Here is a 19,131-nt window from a genome sequence, read left to right as displayed (position 1 = left end):
CCCCTCGTCTAGATCATCAATAAAGATGTTAAACAGGAGTGGCCCCAAAACCGAGCCCTGGGGGACACCACTCGTGACCGGCCGCCAACTGGATTTAACTCCATTCACCACAACTCTTTGGGCCCGGCCATCCAGCCAGTTTTTTACCCAGCAAAACATGTGCCCATCCAACCCTCGAGCAGCCAGCTTCTCCAGGAGAATGCTGTGGGAAACGGTGTCAAAGGCTTTACTAAGGTCTAGGCCTTTTATACTCCTCATGCCCTGCCAGCGAGTAGTTTGGAGGTGCACAAAAAGTTGGGAGGGGACACAGATAGGACAGCTGACCCCAGCTGTCCAAAGGGATATTCCATACCATATGATGTCATGCTCAGCAATAAAACTGCAGGGAAGGTCAGCAGGGGGGCTGTTGCTGGGGACTGGCTGGGCATCGTTCAGTTGGTGGTGAGCAATTGTTTTCAGTTGCGTCACTTGTTTTTCTTGGGTTTTATTTTTCTCTCTTTCCTATTCTTTTTCTCTTTTCCTTACAATTTTAAAATTATTATTATATCTGTTTTAATTATTAAACTGTTTTTATCTCAACCCATGTGTTTCTTTCTTACTTTTACACTTCCAATTCTCTTCTCCATCCCCCCAGGTGGTGGGGTGAGCAGCTGTGTGGTGCTTAGCTGCTGGCTGGGGTTAAACCACAACAGTCATTTTTGGTGCCCAACAAGGGGTTTGAAGGGTTTGAGATAATAGCAGATTTGACCAGAGCATATTAGAAGGGTTTTATATCTGTTAACAGTTGTACGTCACTATATTGATTCATCTGTTCTCGATATTAGTTTATCTGATCTGTGCCATGCTCCCTTTTTTGCTGCATATTTTAAAGAGTGGTTTTGGCTTTTGCAGTTTTCTGTGCTCGGTAGCACTTTGTGATGTTTTGACTGGGAGATTTATTATTAAAACACTGGCCTTGAGCTTAATCTGATATTTGGGCTCTGTACTGAAGCCAGTACTGTACTTTGGGTACCATCTGATGGAGACAATTATACTTCTTCCTCTGAGAGGTTTTTTGTGGAGGAAATACAGAATGGCACCTTCACCACCTTCTTCTGTGATGTTTTCTCCCTCATTACAATAACTCTTCAGTATCTTGAACATCCTTGGGTAATCAAAATACTTCTATTGGTATTTCTTAGGAATATTGTTTTGGCTTTTTCTAAGGTTAACCAGCTATTTAGGAATATCACCCAGGCCCTGAGGCAGTGTGGTTATGGGTGGCAAGGCATGTGGGAGAATATGGGCAGGTATCTAGAAAAGTTGTCAGATTACAAAAGGGAAGAATCCATCTGTATTTCTGGAGTGACAGGAGGATCCTAAGAACTGTCTGTGTTGGAGGCTGAGGTGAGCCTAACTGGGAATGAGTGTCAAAAGCATCCTATTTTGACTGGCCTGGAGGCTCCATGTATCCTTGGAATAGACTACCTCGGGAGAGGGTACTTCAAGGACCCAAAAGGGTACCAGTGGGCTTTTGGTATAGCTGCCCTGAGTATGGAGATTAAACAGCTGTCTAGCTTTCCTGGTCTCTCAGAGGATCCTTCTGTGGTGGAGTTGCTGCAGGTTAAAGAACAGCAGGTGCCAATTGCTACCATGACAGTGCACCAGCGACAATATGGCACCAATTGAGACTGCCTGGTTCCCATCCATGAGCTGATTCAGTGATTGGAGAGTCAAGGAGTGATCAGCAAGACTCATTCACCCTTTACTAGTCCCATATAGCCAGTGCAAAAATCTAATGGAGAGTGAAGGCTAACAGTGGACTATCATGGCCTGAAAAAAGTCATGCTGCTGCTGAGTGCTGCTGTACCAGACATGCTAGAACTCCAATATGAACTGGAGTCAAAGGCAGACAAATGGTATGCAACAATTTATATCGCTGATGCATTTTTCTTGATTCCTTTGGTGGCAGAGTGCAGGCCACAGTTTGCTTTCACTTTGGAGGGGTATCCAGTACACCTTGAATCAATTTCCCCAGGGGTGGAAACACAGCCCCAATATTTGCCATGGACTGATCCAGACTTCACTGGAAAAGGGTGAAGCTCCAGAACACCTGCAGTATATTGATGACATCATTGTGTGGGGCAACACAGCAGAGGAAGTGTTTGAGAAGGGAAGAAGAATAATCCAGATTCTTTTGAAAGCTGATTTTGCTATAAAACAAAGTAAGGTGAAAGGACCTGCACAGGAACTCTAGATTTTAGGAATAAAATGGCAAGATAGACGTTGTCAGATCCCAATGGATGTGATCAATAAAATAACAGCTATGTCTCCACCAACTAGAAAAAAGAAAAACAAGCTTTCTTAGGCATTATGAGTTTTGGAGAATGCATATTCCAGGTTATAGTCTGATCATAAGCCCTCTCTATTGAGTTACCTGGAAGAACAACTACTTCAGGGCCCTGAGCAGCATTTGAACAAATTAAACAAGAGATAGCTTGTGCAGTAGCCCTTGGGCCAGTCCAGACAGGACAAGATGTTAAAAATGTGCTTTACACCACAGCCAAGGACCATGGCCCTACCTGAAGCATCTGGCAGAAAGCAACTGGAGAGGCTTGAGGTTGACCTCTAGGGTTTTGGAGCTGGATATATAGAGGATCTGAATCCCGTTAAACTCCAACTGAAAAGAACTATTAGCAGAATATGAAGGAGTTTGAGCTGCTTCAGAAATAGTTGGTACTGAAGCACAGCTCCTTTTGGCACCTCGATTGTCTGTTCTGGGCTGGATGTTCAAAGGGATGATCCCCTCTACACATCATGCAACTGATGCTACATGGAGTAAGTGGGTCACACTGATAACACAACAGGCTTGAATGGGGAAACCCCGATTGCCCAGGAATCCTGGAAGTGATCATGGACTCGCCAGAGGGCTGAAACTTTGAAGTATCGACAGAGGAGGTGACTCATGCTGAAGAAGCTCCACTGTATAATAAATTACCAGAAAATGAAAAGCAGTATGACCTGTTTACGGATGGATCCTGTTGTATTGTGGGAAAACACTGAAGGTGGAAAGCTTCTGTGTGGAGTCTCACATGACAGGTCGCAGAAGCTGCCAAAGGAGAAGGTGAATTGAGTAAGTTTGCAGAAGTGAAAGCCATCCAGCTGGCCATAAAGACTGCTGAATGAAAAATGTGGCCAGTACTTTATCTCTACACTGACTCATGGATGGTGGCAAATGCCCTGTGGGGGTGGCTACAGCAGTGGAAGCAGACCAACTGGCAGTGCAGAGGTAAGCCCATCTGGGCTGCTGTATTGTGGCCAGATATTACTGTCCGGGTGGAGGACCTGGTTGTAAAAGTACATCATGTAGATGTTCACATACCCAAGAGTAGTGCCACTGAAGAACATCTAAACAACCAACAGGTAGACCAGGCTGCTAGAATTGAAGTGGCTCAGGTGGATCAGAGAATCATAGAATGGTTTGGGTTGGAAGGGACCTTTAAAGGTCATCTAGTCCAATTCCCTTGCAATAAGCAGGGACATCTTGAAATAGATCAGGTTGCTCAAAGCTCCGTCTATCCTAACCTTGAATGTTTCCAGGGATGGGGCATCTACAACCTCTCTGGGCAATCTTTTCCAGTGTTTCACCACTCTCATAATAAAAAATTTCTTCCTTATATCTAGTCTGAATCTTTCCTCTTTCAGTTTAAAACCATTACCCCTCGTCTTATCGCTACAGGCCCTACTAAAAAGTCTGTCCCCATCTTTCTTATGAGCCCCCTTTAAGTATTGAAAAGCTGCAATAAGATTTCCCCAGAGCCTTCTCTTCTTCAGTCTAAACAACCCCAACTCGCTCAGCTTTTCTTCATAGGAGAGGTGTTCCATCCCTCTGATCATTTTTGTGGCCCTCCTCTGGACCTGCTTCAACAGGTCCATGTCTTTCTTGTGCTGAGGACCCCAGAGCTGGATGCAGTAATCCAGGTGGGGTCTCACCAGGGCGGAGCAGAGGGGGAGAATCACCTCCCTTGGCCTGCTGGCCACGCTTCTTTTTATGCAGCCAGGATCTGGACTGAGAACATAAAGGTGAGCTATTCATAGCTCGATAGGCCCATGACACATCAGGACATCTAGGAAGGGATGCAACATACAAATGGGCTCGCGATTGAGGGGTAGACTTGACTATTGATGCCATTACACAGGTTATCCATGAATGTAAAGCGTGCTCCATAATCAAACAAGCCAAGTGGCCTTTTTGGTATAGAGGATGATGGCTGAAATATCAATATGGGGAAGCCTGGCAGATGGATTATATCACACTACCACGAACCCAAGGCAAGCACCATGTGCTTACAATGGTGGAAGCAACTACTGGATGGTTATAAAACATACCCTGTGACCTATGCCACTACCCAGAATACTATCTTGGGCAAGTTTTATGGTGACACGGCACCCCTGAAAGAACTGAATCAGACAATGGGACTCATTTCCAAAACAACCTCACAAATACCTGGGCCAAGGAGTATGGCATTGACTGGGTGTATCACATCCCCTATGATGCACCAGCCTCCAGGAAAATTGAATGGACTGTTAAAAACTACACTGAGAGCAATGGGTGCTGGGACATTCAAGCACTGGGATACACATTTAGCAGAAGCCACTTGGCTAGTTAACACTAGAGGATCTGCCAGTTGACCTGGCCCTGCCCTATCAAAACCCCTGCACATTGTGGAAGGAGGTAAGGTCCCATAGTACATATAAGAAACTGTCTGGGAAAAACAATCTGGGTTATTCCTCCCCCAGGAAAGGGCAAACCCATTCATGAGATTGCTTTTGCGGAAGGACCTGGGTGCATTTGGTGAGTCATGCAGAAGGATGGGGGAGTCCAATGGGTACCTTAAGGTGATTTAATCCTGGGTGAAAATAACCCCTGATTTGAGTTGTATAATGTCAGTTTTATATGATGCCGTATGTCACCACTGCTGTGGCTGCCATATGTCAAAAGTATTATAGCAGAAACCTCTTGTTGCTAGCTAAGCGAGAGGCAAGAGAAAGAATTCATTGCAGTGTTAAACCTTATAGCCTAGTCCAAAGGGACCGGGGTGGAGACTATAATGGATATAACTTTAAATTGTTGTAACTCATTATATAAGTTACATGTTATAAGAAGTACTACAGAAGAAACCACCTAAACCAATGAAGGATAAACCTCACAAGAAGCAGTGCAAATGCAGGAGTGACCTGACCTGAGCTGGCTTTGGCACCCAATAACTCCACGCAACACACCACCTCGCCTGTCCTAAGTGAATACCATAACAGATGAAGCCCAAAGTCATGGACTAAATGAACTCAATGAACATTTTAGGGAAATTTATGGACATTTTAGAAACATTTTTCAGGGGGAAAGGGTGGTTAACGAGGATGTATTGGATAGTGTGGGATCTGAACACGATGTAAATAGTATGGAATAAGGAGTGGAGAATGTACTGGTTTTAGCTGGTGTAGAGTTAAATTTCTTCATAGTAGTTTGTATGGGGCTATGTTTTGGATTTGTGATGAAAACAGTGTTGATAATACACCAGTGTTGTACCGACTGCTGAGCAGTGCTTACAGTGTCAAGGCCTTTTCTGATCCTCACGCCCTGCCAGTGAGTAGTTCGGAGGTGCACAAACAGTTGGGAGGGGACACAGCTGGGACAGCTGACCCCAACTGGCCAAAGGGATATTCCATACCATATAACATCATGCTCAGCAAAAAAACTGAGGGGAAGGTTGGTGGGGGAGCCACTGCTCAGGGACTGGCTGGGCATCAGTCAGTTGGTGGTGAGCAATTGTTTTCATTTGCATGACTTGTCTTTCTTGGGTTTTATTTTCCTCTCTCTGTTTCTCTCTTTTTCTTACAATTTTTAAATTATTATTCTCTCATTTTAATTATTAAACTGTTTTTATCTCAACCCATGTGTTTCTTCCTTACTTTTACCCTTCCAATTCTCCCTCCATCCCACTGTGGGGGGTGGCAGTGAATGAGCGGTTGCATGATGCTTAGTTGCTGGCCAGGGTTAAACCATGACACCAGGCTGTCTTAGCAGCCCTGACTTGTAGATTAGGTGTTTTCTTAATGCTTAGCAAAAGGGAAATTTCTGACTGTGGTGAGTTGACACTGGCCAGCAGCCAAACACCCACCCTGCCTCTCGCTTGCTCACCTCTCCCATGAGATGGGGAGAAAATAAAAGGAAGGTAAGACTCATGACAGTTTAGTAGAGAAAGCAAAAGCCACACGTGCAAGCAAAGCAAAAAGAGGAATTCATGCACTACAATATATATACAGGAAAGTGCTATGAGAAGGAGTCCTGTCTGCATTCAGATTTGTCTCTAATAAATAACTTTACAGAATCACAGAATCATCTAGGTTGGAAAAGACCTTGAAGATCATCTAGTCCAACCATTAACCTAACACTGACAGTTCCCAACTACACCATATCCCTAAGCACTATGTCGACTCTACTCTTGAACATCTCCAGGGATGGGGACTCCACCACCTCCATGGGCAGCCCATTCCAACGCATAACAACCCGTTCTGTAAAGAAATGCTTCCTAATATCCAGTCTAAACCTTCCCTGAGGCAACTTGAGGCCATTCCCTCTTGTCCTATCGCTTATTACTTGGTTAAAGGGACTCATCCCCAGCTCTCTGCAGCCTCCTTTCAGGTAGCTGTAGAGGGCGATGAGGTCTCCCCTCAGCCTCCTCTTCTCCAGACTAAACAACCCCAGTTCCCTCAGCCAATCCTCGTACGACATGTGCTCCAGACCCTTCACCAGCTTCGTTGCCCTTCTTTGGACACGCTCGAGTCATTCAATGTCCTTTTTGTAGTGAGGGGCCCAAAACTGAACACAGGAATCGAGGTGCGGCCTCACCAGTGCCAAGTACAGGGGTAAGATCCCTTCCCTGTCCCTGCTGGCCACGCTATTTCTGGTGCAAGCCAGGATACCATTGGCCTTCTTGTCCACCTGGGCACACTGCTGGCTCATGTTCAGCCGGCTGTCAATCAACACCCCCAGGTCCCTCTCTGACTGGCAGCTCTCCAGCCACTCCTCCCCAAGCCTGTAGCGCTGCTGGGGGTTGTTGTGGCCGAAGTGCAGCACCCGGCATTTGGCCTTATTGAAACTCCTACAGTTGGCCTTAGCCCATCGCTCCAGCCTGTCCAGATCTCTCTGCAGAGCCTCCCTACCCTCGAGCAGATCAACACTCCCACCCAACTTTTTGTCATCCGCAAACTTCCTGAGGGTGCACTCCATCCCCTCGTCTAGATCATCAATAAAGATGTTAAACAGGAGTGGCCCCAAAACAGAGCCCTGGGGGACACCACTCGTGACCAGCTGCCAACTGGATTTAACTCCATGCACCACAAGTCTTTGGGCCCGGCCAGCCAGCCATTTTTTTACCCAGCAAACCGTGTGATCATCCAACCCTCGAGCAGCCAGCTTCTCCAGGAGAATGCTGTGGGAAACGGTGTCAAAGGCCTTACTGAAGTCAAGGTAAACAACATCCACAGCCTTTCCCTCATCCAATAATCAAGTCGCCCTGTCGTAGAAGGAGATCAGGTTTGTCAAGCAGGACCTGCCTTTCATAAACCCATGCTGACTGGGCCTGATCATCTGGTTGTCCCACATGTGTTGTATGATGGTACTCAGGATGAGCTGCTCCATCAGTTTCCCGGGCACCAACGTCAAGCTGACAGGCCTGTAATTTCCTGGATCATTCTTCCGACCCTTCTTATAGATGGGCGTCACATTGGCCAATTTCCAATCTGTCGGGACCTCCCCGGTCAGCCAGGACTGCTGGTAAATGATGGAAAGTGGCTTGGCGAGCACCCCAGCCAGCTCCTTCAGCACCCTCGGGTGTATCCCATCTGGTCGCATAGACTTCTGTATGTCTATGTGATGCAGTAGGTCACTGACTGTCTCCTCCTGGAATGCGGGGGGGTCGTTCTCCCAGTCTCTGTCTTCTGGCTGAGGAGGCTGGATTCCCTCGGTACAACTAGTCTTGTTATTAAAGACTGAGGCAAAGGAGGCATTAAGCACCTCAGCCTTTTCCTCATCGCTTGTTACCATGTTTCCTCCTGCGTCTAGCAGGTGATGGAGGCTCTCCCTGGTCTTTCTTTTGCTGTTGAAGTACTTATAGAAACATTTCTTGTTGTCCTTGATTGCTGAAGCCAGAATAATTTCCAGCTGGCCTTTAGACCTCCTGATTTCTGCCCTGCATAGCCTCACAGCATCTTTGTAATCTCTGTGAGTGGCTAGCCCCTTCTTCCAAAGGCTGTAAACTCTCCTTTTCTCCCTGAGTTGCAGCCAAAGCTCCCTGTTTAGCCAGGGTGGTCTTCTCTGTCGCCGACTTCTCTTACAGTACCTGGGGACAGCCTGCTCCTGTGCCATTAAGACTTCCTTCTTAAAGAGTGCCCAGCCTTCCTGGACCCCTATACCCTTCAGGATCATCTCCCAAGGGATCCTGTTAAGCAGGTACCTAAACAAGTCAAAGTCAGCCCTTTGGAAGTCCAGGATGTCAGTTCTGCTGCCCCCTCTCCTGGCCTCTCTAAGAATAGAGAACTCTATTATTTCATGATCGCTGTGCCCTAGTCGGCCTCCAGCCGCCACATCATCCACCAGTCCTTCTCTGTTCACAAAGAGGAGATCCAGCAGGGCACCTTCTCTGGTCGGTTCACTCACCAGCTGCGTCAGGAAGTTATCTGCCACACATTCCAGGAATCTTCGGGACTGGTCACGCTCTGCTGTGTTGTATTTCCAGCAGATGTCTGGGAAGTTAAAGTCTCCCACAAGAACAAGGGAAAGTGATCGTGAGATTTCTCCTAAGTGCCTATAGAATATTTCATCCACCTCTCTGTCCTGGGTGGGTGGCCTATAGTAGACTCCTACTACAACATCTGCCCTTTTGGCCTTCCCCCTGATTCTAACGCAAAGACACTCCAGCTTCATAGACTGTAGCCTTCTTGTCCCCAGAGCCAGTGACAATGTATTTGTCATCCACAGAGATATCACAGCTAAGCACAGATGAGAAATTTTTTTGACTGCAAGGAAAAAAAAAATATTCTTTTCAATTCATAAAAAGGCTTGAAGATTAATCAGAAAAGTTTACAGAGGGAATGCATGGGAAGGCTCATTTAATTACCTTCATTGTAGATTGAGAGTGGAAGTGAAAGGGTGGCAGCTTTTGTTACAAGACTATTTCTCCAAATCTTCTCTCCCCAGGATGAGGTTTGCCCTCTTGGCTGCCAGGGCACACTGCTGACTCACATTGAGCCTGCTGCCAACCAGCACCCCCAGATCCCTTTCTGCAGGGCTGCTCTCCAGCCACTCCTCTCCCAATTTATACTTGTGCCCAGCATTACTCCATCCCAGGTGCAGAATCCAGCATTTGGTCTTGTTAAATTTCATGCCACTGATGATTGCCCAATGCTCCAATCTATTCAGATCCCTCTGTAAGGCCTTTTGTTCCTCAAGAGTCAACAGCACCTGCCAGTTTAGTATCATCAGCAAACTTGCTAATGGTGCATTCAACTCCTGCATCCAGATCATGGATAACAATATTGAACAGAACTAGCCCTAGAATTGAGCCCTGAGGAACACTGGCTACTGACTGACTGACAGCCAGATGTAGCCCCATTCACTACAACCCTTTGAGTCCTGCTGTTCAGCCAGTTTGTCACCCAGTGCACCATGTACCTGCTTATCTCACAGTTAGACAACTTGTCCAGAAGGATACTGTGAGGGACAGTATCAAAAGCCTTACTAAAATGACTGATGTCTGGGAAATTGAAATCTCCCATAAGGACAAAGGCGAGCAATCCAGAGATTTCTCCTAATTGCCTATAGAATAACTCATCAGTACTAACATCCTGGCTGGGCGGTTCATAGTAGACACCCACTATGTCCTGGTTTAGCCAGGATAGGGTTAAGTTTCCCCAGCAGTGGGGGGAAGCTCTAGCCAGGTTATTCATATACCATGCTGATGTCACCTCCGGGCGCCGATAGCGCGGGAAGAATCGGTGAGCACGTGGGTTTGTGCAGCCGTTCCTCTCACTGCTGTATCGGTATATACTTTGCTCTGTTCATTGTTATTACTGTTATTGTTATTGCTGTTGTTTGTTGTGTTGCTGTTGCACTGCTGTATTAAACCTGTCCTTATCTCAGCTCCGGGGCTTTGTATTTCACTCCCTTTGTGGGGGAGGGGCAGCGGCCACGTGGTCTCGGACCCCGGCAGGGACTAAACCACCACACACTACAACATCTCATTTGTTTTCCATCCCCCTAATCCTCACCCAGAAGCTCTCAACCACATAATCCCTAACTGTAAGGGCTATACAGTCACACCTCTCCCTTACATGCAGTGCAACTCCACCTCACCTGCCCTACCTATCCCTCCTGAACAGCCTGTAACCCTCCATCCCAGCACTCTAGTTGTGGGACATTCCACCAAGTCTCACTAATACCAAAGACATCATAGCTCTGGGAACTGACCAATGCTTCCAGTCCATCCTGTTTGTTTCTCATACTGCATGCATTGGTGTACAAGCATTTCTGATGTACTCCTAAACCCTCAGTACTCTCTGGAGCAGAGTAAATACTCCTATTAGCATTGCTACCCTCAGGCAGTGCCATGCCAACCCTTGGCTTACCTTCAGCTCTTCTGATGGTGTCCCCTTCTCCCATCAATCCTGGTTTAAAGTTCTCTCAATCAGTCCTGCCAGTTTACGACCAAAGAAGTGTTTACTTCATCAGGCCAACAGGTAGATCCTATCAGGCCCCCAGATGTCTCTCCCAGTCCCCAGCTTTTAGGCTGTTTTGCCTGGGGCTCAGTGTACTTGTGTTTGTTCTGTGCATCCTTCTGAGTTCTTTGGGGCTGCAGGCACTGCTGCATGGGCAGTTTCTGCTCACCTCTGTGTGTACTGCACCTGCACTTCTGGGTGGCTGCAGGCCTCTCTGGTCTCTCTCCCTGGTTTTGTTGAACTTCTCTGTGTCTGGATGTGTGCCTTTCCCTGGCTGGTATTGCAGCCAGGCTTTTTCCCTGAGTGTGCACCTTCCCTTCCAGGCTGACTGTGCCCAGTAGTCTCAGGTTCCCTGTAGCACCCACCTCCCTGGGGACCAGCTTGCCAGGGGACTCAGCACCCTGCCCACCCTGCTACCCTGATTCCCTGGGCAGCCTCCTCAACATCTGTCCACGCTGCTGAGGGAGCTAGGAGACCAGTCCCCACCACAGCCCCCACGTGTCTGTGCCATAGCATGGCATCCCATCCTTCCCACCTAGCATTTTCTCCTCTCAGGTGAAATGAGATGAGGAGCAGCGAGCAAAGTGGTGGGCAGCTGCTTCTGTCTCCCTCTCCTTCTTCTCAGATGCCCTTTGCTGCCGCTGCTGCAGAGTTGTTATTATAGTATATCGTTGCTACCTCTCCACTCACTACTCCGAGGCTATGTAGCACCTTGACCTCGCTCCGCACCTGGCCTCCGCCTAAGTCCCTGATGTGAGGGGAGCACCAGGCCCCGCCCGCGCGGGGGGACACTAACGGCCGGCACACCAACGGATGGGCGTGCCAGCGACTTCCCGTTTGCTTCTTAGTGCTGCGGGCGGTGGCAGTTCTGGGCCTTGGGGGGCGCTAACGCCGCCCGGCCCCGGCCCTGCTCACGACTGCGGCGGCCGGGGCAGCACGGCCCGCGGCGGGGCGGCGCTGCCCTGGGTCCCAGACATCTGGGGAACGTGGGGCTGCCGATTATTGCAGACTAAGCAGTCCGGCTCAGCAGCAGCGGGCGGGCGGAAGCCAGCAGGCGAGCAAGTAGGGGGAGTGTGTATGTGTAAGGAGGGGATGGGAGGAGAGGGGAGTGAGCTGACAGCCAGCCAGCTATCATCAGAATGAGCTCATTGTTCAATATAACCAGCACCGGCAGCCAAAACCCATCCTGGGAGAGAGACTTTCCCCCAGTCACCCCCACCCCTTTCTTTTTATCCTTAAGGCTGCACTTTGGAAGAAGTGCAGTCATTCTTCCCACACCCCCTACCCTGTCTCCACTCCTCCAGCTATAAATTCCCTTCTGTAGCATGCTGCCCTTTTTTTAATCCACATTTGTGTTTCACATCATGTAGAAAGGACAGAAAGTGAGCAGGGGCTTTTGTCTGTAAGTATATGCAATTCCAATTCACAGTTGTGTTCGGGGTTTTTTTTTGTGTATTTGGTTTGGGATTTGGTTGCTTGGTTGGTTTTTGTGGGTTTTGTTTGTTTGTTTTTAATTAATTATCTCTTTGTTTCTTTTCCTTTTGCCCTTAGCTGGACTTTGCTGCAGTTTCACTTTCCGCCCCCCCTTTCAGTAAACGTTTTCAAATAGGCTTTCTTAAAAAATCTGAGAAACGTGCAGTGTATATATATTTAACTGTCTGTCTTTATCCTTTAAGGCTGGATTTCTAGGCTGAGGATTTTTATGCACATATTCAAGGGAAGATGTGAAGTGGTTTTCTAAATCTGTTGGGTTTTTTTTTTTCCACTCTTGCACTACAAAAACACCAAAATGCGTTTTTGAACATAATGCACTTTGCTTTTTTAGCATGCATGAAAGGCTCTCAGACTGGTTTTCCATCTCTCTTCTTCTCCCTTATAAAATGAATCTCTCTCTTCTCCACCATGTTACTGGATTCCCCTCAGGCTGCTGGGGCTCTATTTTTAGAAAGCAGTCATTCTTGTAACAGCCTCCTGCATTTTTGCATATGCAGTAGTTAAATTTTGGGTGGTTCTTTTGAAAAACAAACCAACAAAAATTCATTTTGGTGTGTGCTTTCGTCCAAATGTTTCTGTGTACACCTATAAATATAAGTTTGCAATTTAATATCCAATCTGTATGTATATATGACTCATATCTAATTACATTTCACATATATACACACACTATAGGTAAGAAATATATAATCAATAGAAGAGAACTTTAATTTTTGTCACTATATGAAAACTGATAAAGGAGTTATGCTACAAATACAGTCAATTAAGAAAGTAGTAATTTAAGGTGCCATTTAAATGAGATAGCACCTGCTCTTTTTTTTCCCCTCCCTATTTAAAGTAGGAGTGTGTATGTGTGGAATAAAGGGAGAGAAAACTGTAGATTATGTAATGCAGTGTCATTTCAAAAAATGCCTACTCTCTGGGCCATTTCATTGTGAAAGTCTGACACTATTATGCTTGTTTCTTAATTGCAAAACCCACAACACTTTGTAGTATGCCTGGGGCAATGGACCACCTTTACGGTAAGCATAGGATGATGGATTTTTGTCCGCTTGGGTGACTTTTAAGTGTGTTAACCATCAGGTATGGTGCTCTTCAGAGAGGTACGAACTGCTGGGGTTTGCAAATCCAGGTACCAGGGATTCCTTTGGCCTATGTTTAAGCCTACAGACCACTGAAGTGCAGATAAGCATGATAGAAGATCTGGTTAGAATAATTTGCATTACTTTAATCTTAATCACTGAATCTTATACTTGGCTCACTCACAATTATACTAGCAAAAAGCCTTTCAAATGTTGTGACACTTGGAATTACATGTCCTTTTTCCTGTCCTTTTTCTCAGATTGTTCTCCTTTTGCTACTTGAGAGAAGCTGCAATCCAAAGACTTAACAGAATATAAAAATGGTAAGTTAGTTGCTTTAGCAAACAATCACTGATTTTTTTAATACAAACCTTTCCCCATTGCCAATACCCATTTATAAATATGACCCACATAAGACATACTTTTTGAGATTACAGGGATTTGCCATACAATGATTGATGTACTCTGGAAACCTCTATATGTTGGAACTTTGATTTTCATAAGTTTTTTGAAGGCTTATTTAATTAGCTTATTTAAAAAAAATGAAAAGTGTTTAGCAAAGTATGAAAAATATAAATAACACATGTAGGAATACAAACAGACAAAGCAATATCCAATAATTTCACACACACACACCCACCCCCCCACCCCACCACCCCCCCCCCCCCCCCAAAAAAAAGAAGAAATAAGTCATTGCATTTAGTAAATTAAGCAGCTTTAATGTTACACTGTCAGGGAAGTAAATAAGATGCCAAATAATTTTTCTTATTATTTAATACATTTTCCAGAAGGATAGACTTTCTTTGTGATAGGGATCTGCATTGCATAGGGTGTGCATTAGCACAGAATATTTTCCAAAGTGTGAGGCTCTCAAGGATATAGTCTTATAAAGGTGGGGTTAAAATAATTGCATAAATTATTATAATTGTCTCCATCTTTGGAGTTGTTTTGACTTGGGGGAGGGGGATGAAGCAAAGATTTCACCAACTGCTACAGGAACCTTGCTTTTGTAAAGCCAGCCTCCAGGCCGGAACATAAAATACAACTTAAAGCCATCCAAATGTGATTGTTGATCAGAATTTCAATCTAAGAAAGACTAGATTTTTGCCCCAGTTTACAAGGTTGCCTGAAATATGAGACTTGGCAGACTCTCTTCCCCTACCACCATTTTTGGCACAATAATACTAAATATAATGAAGTCAGACCACTGACATACTTTCTTTGCAGTAGTGGACACATTTGTCTTTGGCATAGTTCTTGTACTTATTCCAAGCATCTCCTTAGACATTCTGATTTGCAGGAAAAATTCTTCTTTGCATATTTAAGTAATCAACACTTTCTACACTGAAATACATAGTTGTCAAATTTTTACTTTTTTGAAATATAACAAAATATGCAAAGGCTGTATTCTGCTTTCACTGGTCATTGAGAATTTAGCTGTTACATTTCACCAGGCTGAACTAAACTTTTTATAAAGAGAAAAAAAATCAAACTAAAACTATTTCCTTTGCTAAACTGAAGGTACATTAATTATTTAGTTAAAGTAAAATTAAAAGTGCCTAGAATAAGCTTGTTGAGTGAGAACAAATTAATACTTGGTTTAACTCCACTGTTTCAGCTTCTCAGTTTCTTAATGTTTTTATTCCATAAAGTATTTCTTAAACTCCTTACAAGTAAAAACGAGCACTGTAGAAGGTTATTTTTCAATGCTGCTTCTCTTTTTCCTAAACTTAGAACTATGATTTGCTCATACCTGGTTAATAAATCTTTCTTGGAGCTGTATAATATCAACATGATCAACAATTTAAAGACAAATAAAAAGGCAAAAGAGTGTACTTTGTTCTGACAATTTTAACTCATGGATATTTTTAGCCATCTTACCTAAGATCTGACATTTAAGGATCTGTCCTTAATTGTGTAAAATTTATTTTCTTACAAAGTGACCTCTGAAGAAAGAAGGAACCTTTTATATTTCTTTGCAATCTATAAAGTCCTGAGATATATTTTTTTTAAATTTTTGTTTTATTTAAATGTTAGAATTTCAGTATGCCACCTTCATGGAAAGTGCTCTTTGTCATAATGTACAAAGTTTTCTGTGACCTCCAGTCAGTTTTCTGTCCAGTTTTCTGTGACTTTTAGCAAAATCAGGAAAGACTTTTTCAAGGTAAACACTTTATGAACTGTATAAAAGGCCAGTTTTATTTCTTTCTTTAAAAAAAGAGATCTGTTTGTTTTCTTTTAAAGCACTACAGTGTGTCCTTTTTTCCCCTGTTCCCATTGCAGTTCATTTCTGGACTTCAAGTTTAGTACTGAGAGTTTGCAGTGCAGGTGTGAAGGAATTTAAATGACAGGTTTATCACTAACTAATAAAAGTGTGTATCAGTAAACAGGTACATCCCTTATAATTTAATTTTGACCTACCTGAAAATAAATTTAAAAAAATATTCTAGAGCAGCTCATTATTTTACTTCTGACTTACCATGATTAGATGGCTTTCTTCTAAAGCACTAGTGCTGTGGAATCTCAGAGACTAGGTATTGTACAGTATAGCTACATCATCCCAAAGCAAAAGACCCTAAAGGGAGGTCATTTGGGTTGAACATTTCCTGTAGTGTATCCTTGTCTGAACTGGATCAGTTATGGGGTTATTTTATCACTTGCATTCTCTGCATTTTGTAATCTTACTTGGAAAAAAAAAAAAAAAAGAGAAAAATGGGATGGTGGTCTCTTGGAGAGAAAGACAATTGGGGGAAAGCTTTTTTTTTTTTTTTTTCATTAAGTCAGAGAAAGAAATGACAACCTGCATTTGGATGAAGGAAAAAAAATCATCATCCCATTTCTTTTCTGTAGTTCATAAGGAAATGTATAATATCATTTAATTGAAGATATGTATATGAGAAAGCTTATATTTAAGATCTCATCCCAACTTATCCATTCAAGAACCTTTTTCCAGTGGGTTATCTGCAGATACTTTTACACATTCTGTAATTTTCTGTGTATAAAAAATTATTTCAGTTTAGTTGGAACAACTGTTCATAGCTTTAAGATAATCTATAGAAACCGGAGCCTGGGATTGGTCTGACAGAGGCAAACATTGTTATATACCTTTTATGTGCTCTGAGGAGTAAGAAAGAGGTGATACTGTTATCCAAAAAGCGTGCCCGGTGTGCAATAAAGCAATCTTAACACGCTCAGGAGAGATATTGTATTTATTCAGGCCTGGGTGCTCGGTGGACTTTTCCACAAACCAAGCACACCAACAGCAGGTTTTCATGCTCCTTTTATACACAAAAATCAGAAGTTAGTACTTTTCCAAACACGCCTATTAGATACTAATTGGTTAGTGATTAACATACAATTATAATACAACTCATATAATGCTTCTACTACTATGCATGCTCAGGGGAAGGGTCTTAACCCGGGCAGGGGTCTTTTTGACCTGTGGGTGTGTTTTTTAGTATTATAATGAAGGCAGATCACTTTCAGGACACTCAAAAGTCAGTTTCATTGCCAAGTTAAGTAATCCCAGACATTCACTTTTATGGTCCAGGATGTTCTGCTTATTGTCTAGGGTTTGGAGATCAAAGCTTGTTCTTAATAAACTTCTTATCAATAATCAAGGTTGCCTCGACCACGATTCAAAGTCTTGTTCGACCAGGTTTCAAAACCTCATAATTGTCCCCATATGTGCAGTAACTGGCTACTAGCACAATTACTAACCATGGCTACTAGAAAATGCAAAGTCTAATATATCAATTCCCACCTTTCAGACTTATGATGTTATAAACAATGTAAGTCTTGCACCATTCCTTTATAGATTTTTTTGGTCTGCAAAGCAGCATACACTGAATCAAGAAACAAGTTACAATAATTAAAATTATTATAAGTAATGCGAATAAAAATAAATTTGAGATCAGGAAGCCATGAGAGTAACCAAGACACGTCTAATCCTTCTCGTTCTTTAAATTTGGATGCCAGATCTTTCAGTTGTTGAATTTTCTTTTCTACCAGTTGAAAATTGTCTGTTAAATTAAAACAACACATCCCTTTAAATTCCCCACAGCCATGATTGTGTCTAAGAAGTTGTTTTGCTGATTAGGGATATCAATTAAATTCAGACACCAGAGTGAAAAGAGCAGGCGTATTTTACTAGAAATAACTAAATAATATAACAGAATAATATAGAAAACATACAGTAAGAAAAGACAAAGTAGCGCGCTTAAACAAATAGGAAAATACAGGGTAATGCATCAAATCATTACTACCTGAGAGAGAGAATAGTGATTAAGAAAGATCCATCACCACTTGCATACGTTACCATCATCCAGATCTGCAGTCGCTGGGGAGCCCCGGTTACAGCGAGGATTTGGAGAGCCTGTCCCGGCAAGTGGGAAATCCTACGCGGTGCGTCCACCCGTAGGTGAGGCTTCCAAAGTCGCTGTGAGCGGGCCCAGCCTTATATACCTGAAATCAGTAAGCCAGAATAGCTGGCACCTTTGTTTTAAGCGGAAATATCTGGAGTCAGTCTCACGTTAGATTTTCCCAGAGCCTGGCCGGGGCTCAGGGAAAAAACTAAGGGAGTTTCCCAGCTTATCTAGTTAATTTATGAGCAAAGTCACACACCAGGTCACAGGGCCAGACAACTGTCTCTGTGGCCCTGTTATTGTGGTCTTGTTACCTTGTTTACACACACAAAGAAGGATACATGTTTTATGATGTTTAAGCTACATTTTCTATACATATTTCACTAATGACTACATACTGAGTTAGCCATTTCGGTTCAGGGCCTGTTGCTCAGGCTTCAATAGTCCCACCTTTTACATCAGAATAGGTGGTTTGCTATAATTTAGTATAATACCTATTAGTACAATGGTTATCAGTTATAAAACATACAGGGTTCATCTATAGGTTAATTCTGGCTTGGGCTTATTGTCCAAGCCTTAGCACTTCATTCGGTCTTTTGACCTATAGGTGAATCATGGCTCTCAAACCATTTCTATGGTTAGTGACATTAGTTTTCGTTCATCAATTGATGATGTCTTGTCAGGTACAACTACAAATTGCATTTCTGTTATGGCGCACTTAATCAACTGTATACCACAAGGGATTAAGCAAGGAATAAACACTAGGCTAGCGACAGCACAAAGGAAAAAGAAAAGGGCACGTTTGATCCAGGGACCCCCTGGCAGCCATGAGAACGGATCCAGGTCCAAGCCTTTGCATGTTTGGATCGGTACGTGAGGTAATTTTCTCGTTTCTTGAGTTACTTGCTTTACTACTTTCCCATTGTCATCAATTTGTAAACAGCAATTGGATTTGTTTAATTTCCCACAAACCCTACCTTCTTCTGCTAACAGATAATCTAAGACCATGCGATGCTGAAAAATCACATTCCTCATTTGAGTGGATTGGTCAGCCAGAAGGTCAAGAGCCATAGCTGTTTGGTTAGTTGTTATTTCTAAAACAGCTTGTAACCGAATTATTCAATTTAAGTTATAAATGGGTTCCCTGGCACCTGAAGTTATTTTGTTAGGATTCCAAGAAGCTGGTCCATAATGTTCTATGATTCTTTCAGGTGGCCATTCATCCTGTCCCCATTTTTGAACACTTCCCCTCGTTATGGAAGTGTCAATGGACCGTTTTTCTCTAACCAAATCATCATATACTTTGACTCCAAGCCCCTTTCCCTGATCTTGTGACAGTAAAAAGAATAGGGGTCGGATGTATCCTATATAGCGTATTCCTGACCAATTTGGGGCCAGCCTCCGATAAGCATGTTGGCCACAAATCCAATAATGTC

General features: G+C 43.7%; 1 protein-coding gene across 6 annotated transcripts in view; it reads left to right on the top strand.

Annotated features, from left to right (window-relative positions):
• The first annotated feature begins 11,663 nt into the window (after window positions 1-11,663).
• Window positions 11,664-19,131, top strand: part of LOC141917757 (neuronal regeneration-related protein-like) — a 62,002-nt gene continuing 54,534 nt past the window's right edge. For 4 of the 6 annotated variants that reach the window (XR_012621432.1, XR_012621434.1, XR_012621433.1 and 1 more), the window contains exons 1-2: window positions 11,832-12,157; window positions 13,592-13,654. Coding sequence is in view for 2 of the 6 variants with exons in the window: in XM_074811192.1 (XP_074667293.1) it covers window positions 13,652-13,654 (3 nt within the window). In the remaining 4 variants the exon portion in view is untranslated. The other 2 variants (XR_012621435.1, XM_074811193.1) reach the window with 1 other exon arrangement.

The sequence above is a fragment of the Strix aluco genome, chromosome W (assembly GCF_031877795.1).
Source record: "Strix aluco isolate bStrAlu1 chromosome W, bStrAlu1.hap1, whole genome shotgun sequence".
Classification (NCBI taxonomy): Eukaryota; Metazoa; Chordata; class Aves; order Strigiformes; family Strigidae; genus Strix; species Strix aluco.
The sequence above is the reverse complement of the archived record's forward strand: the minus strand, read 5'-3'. Positions and strand labels throughout refer to the sequence as shown.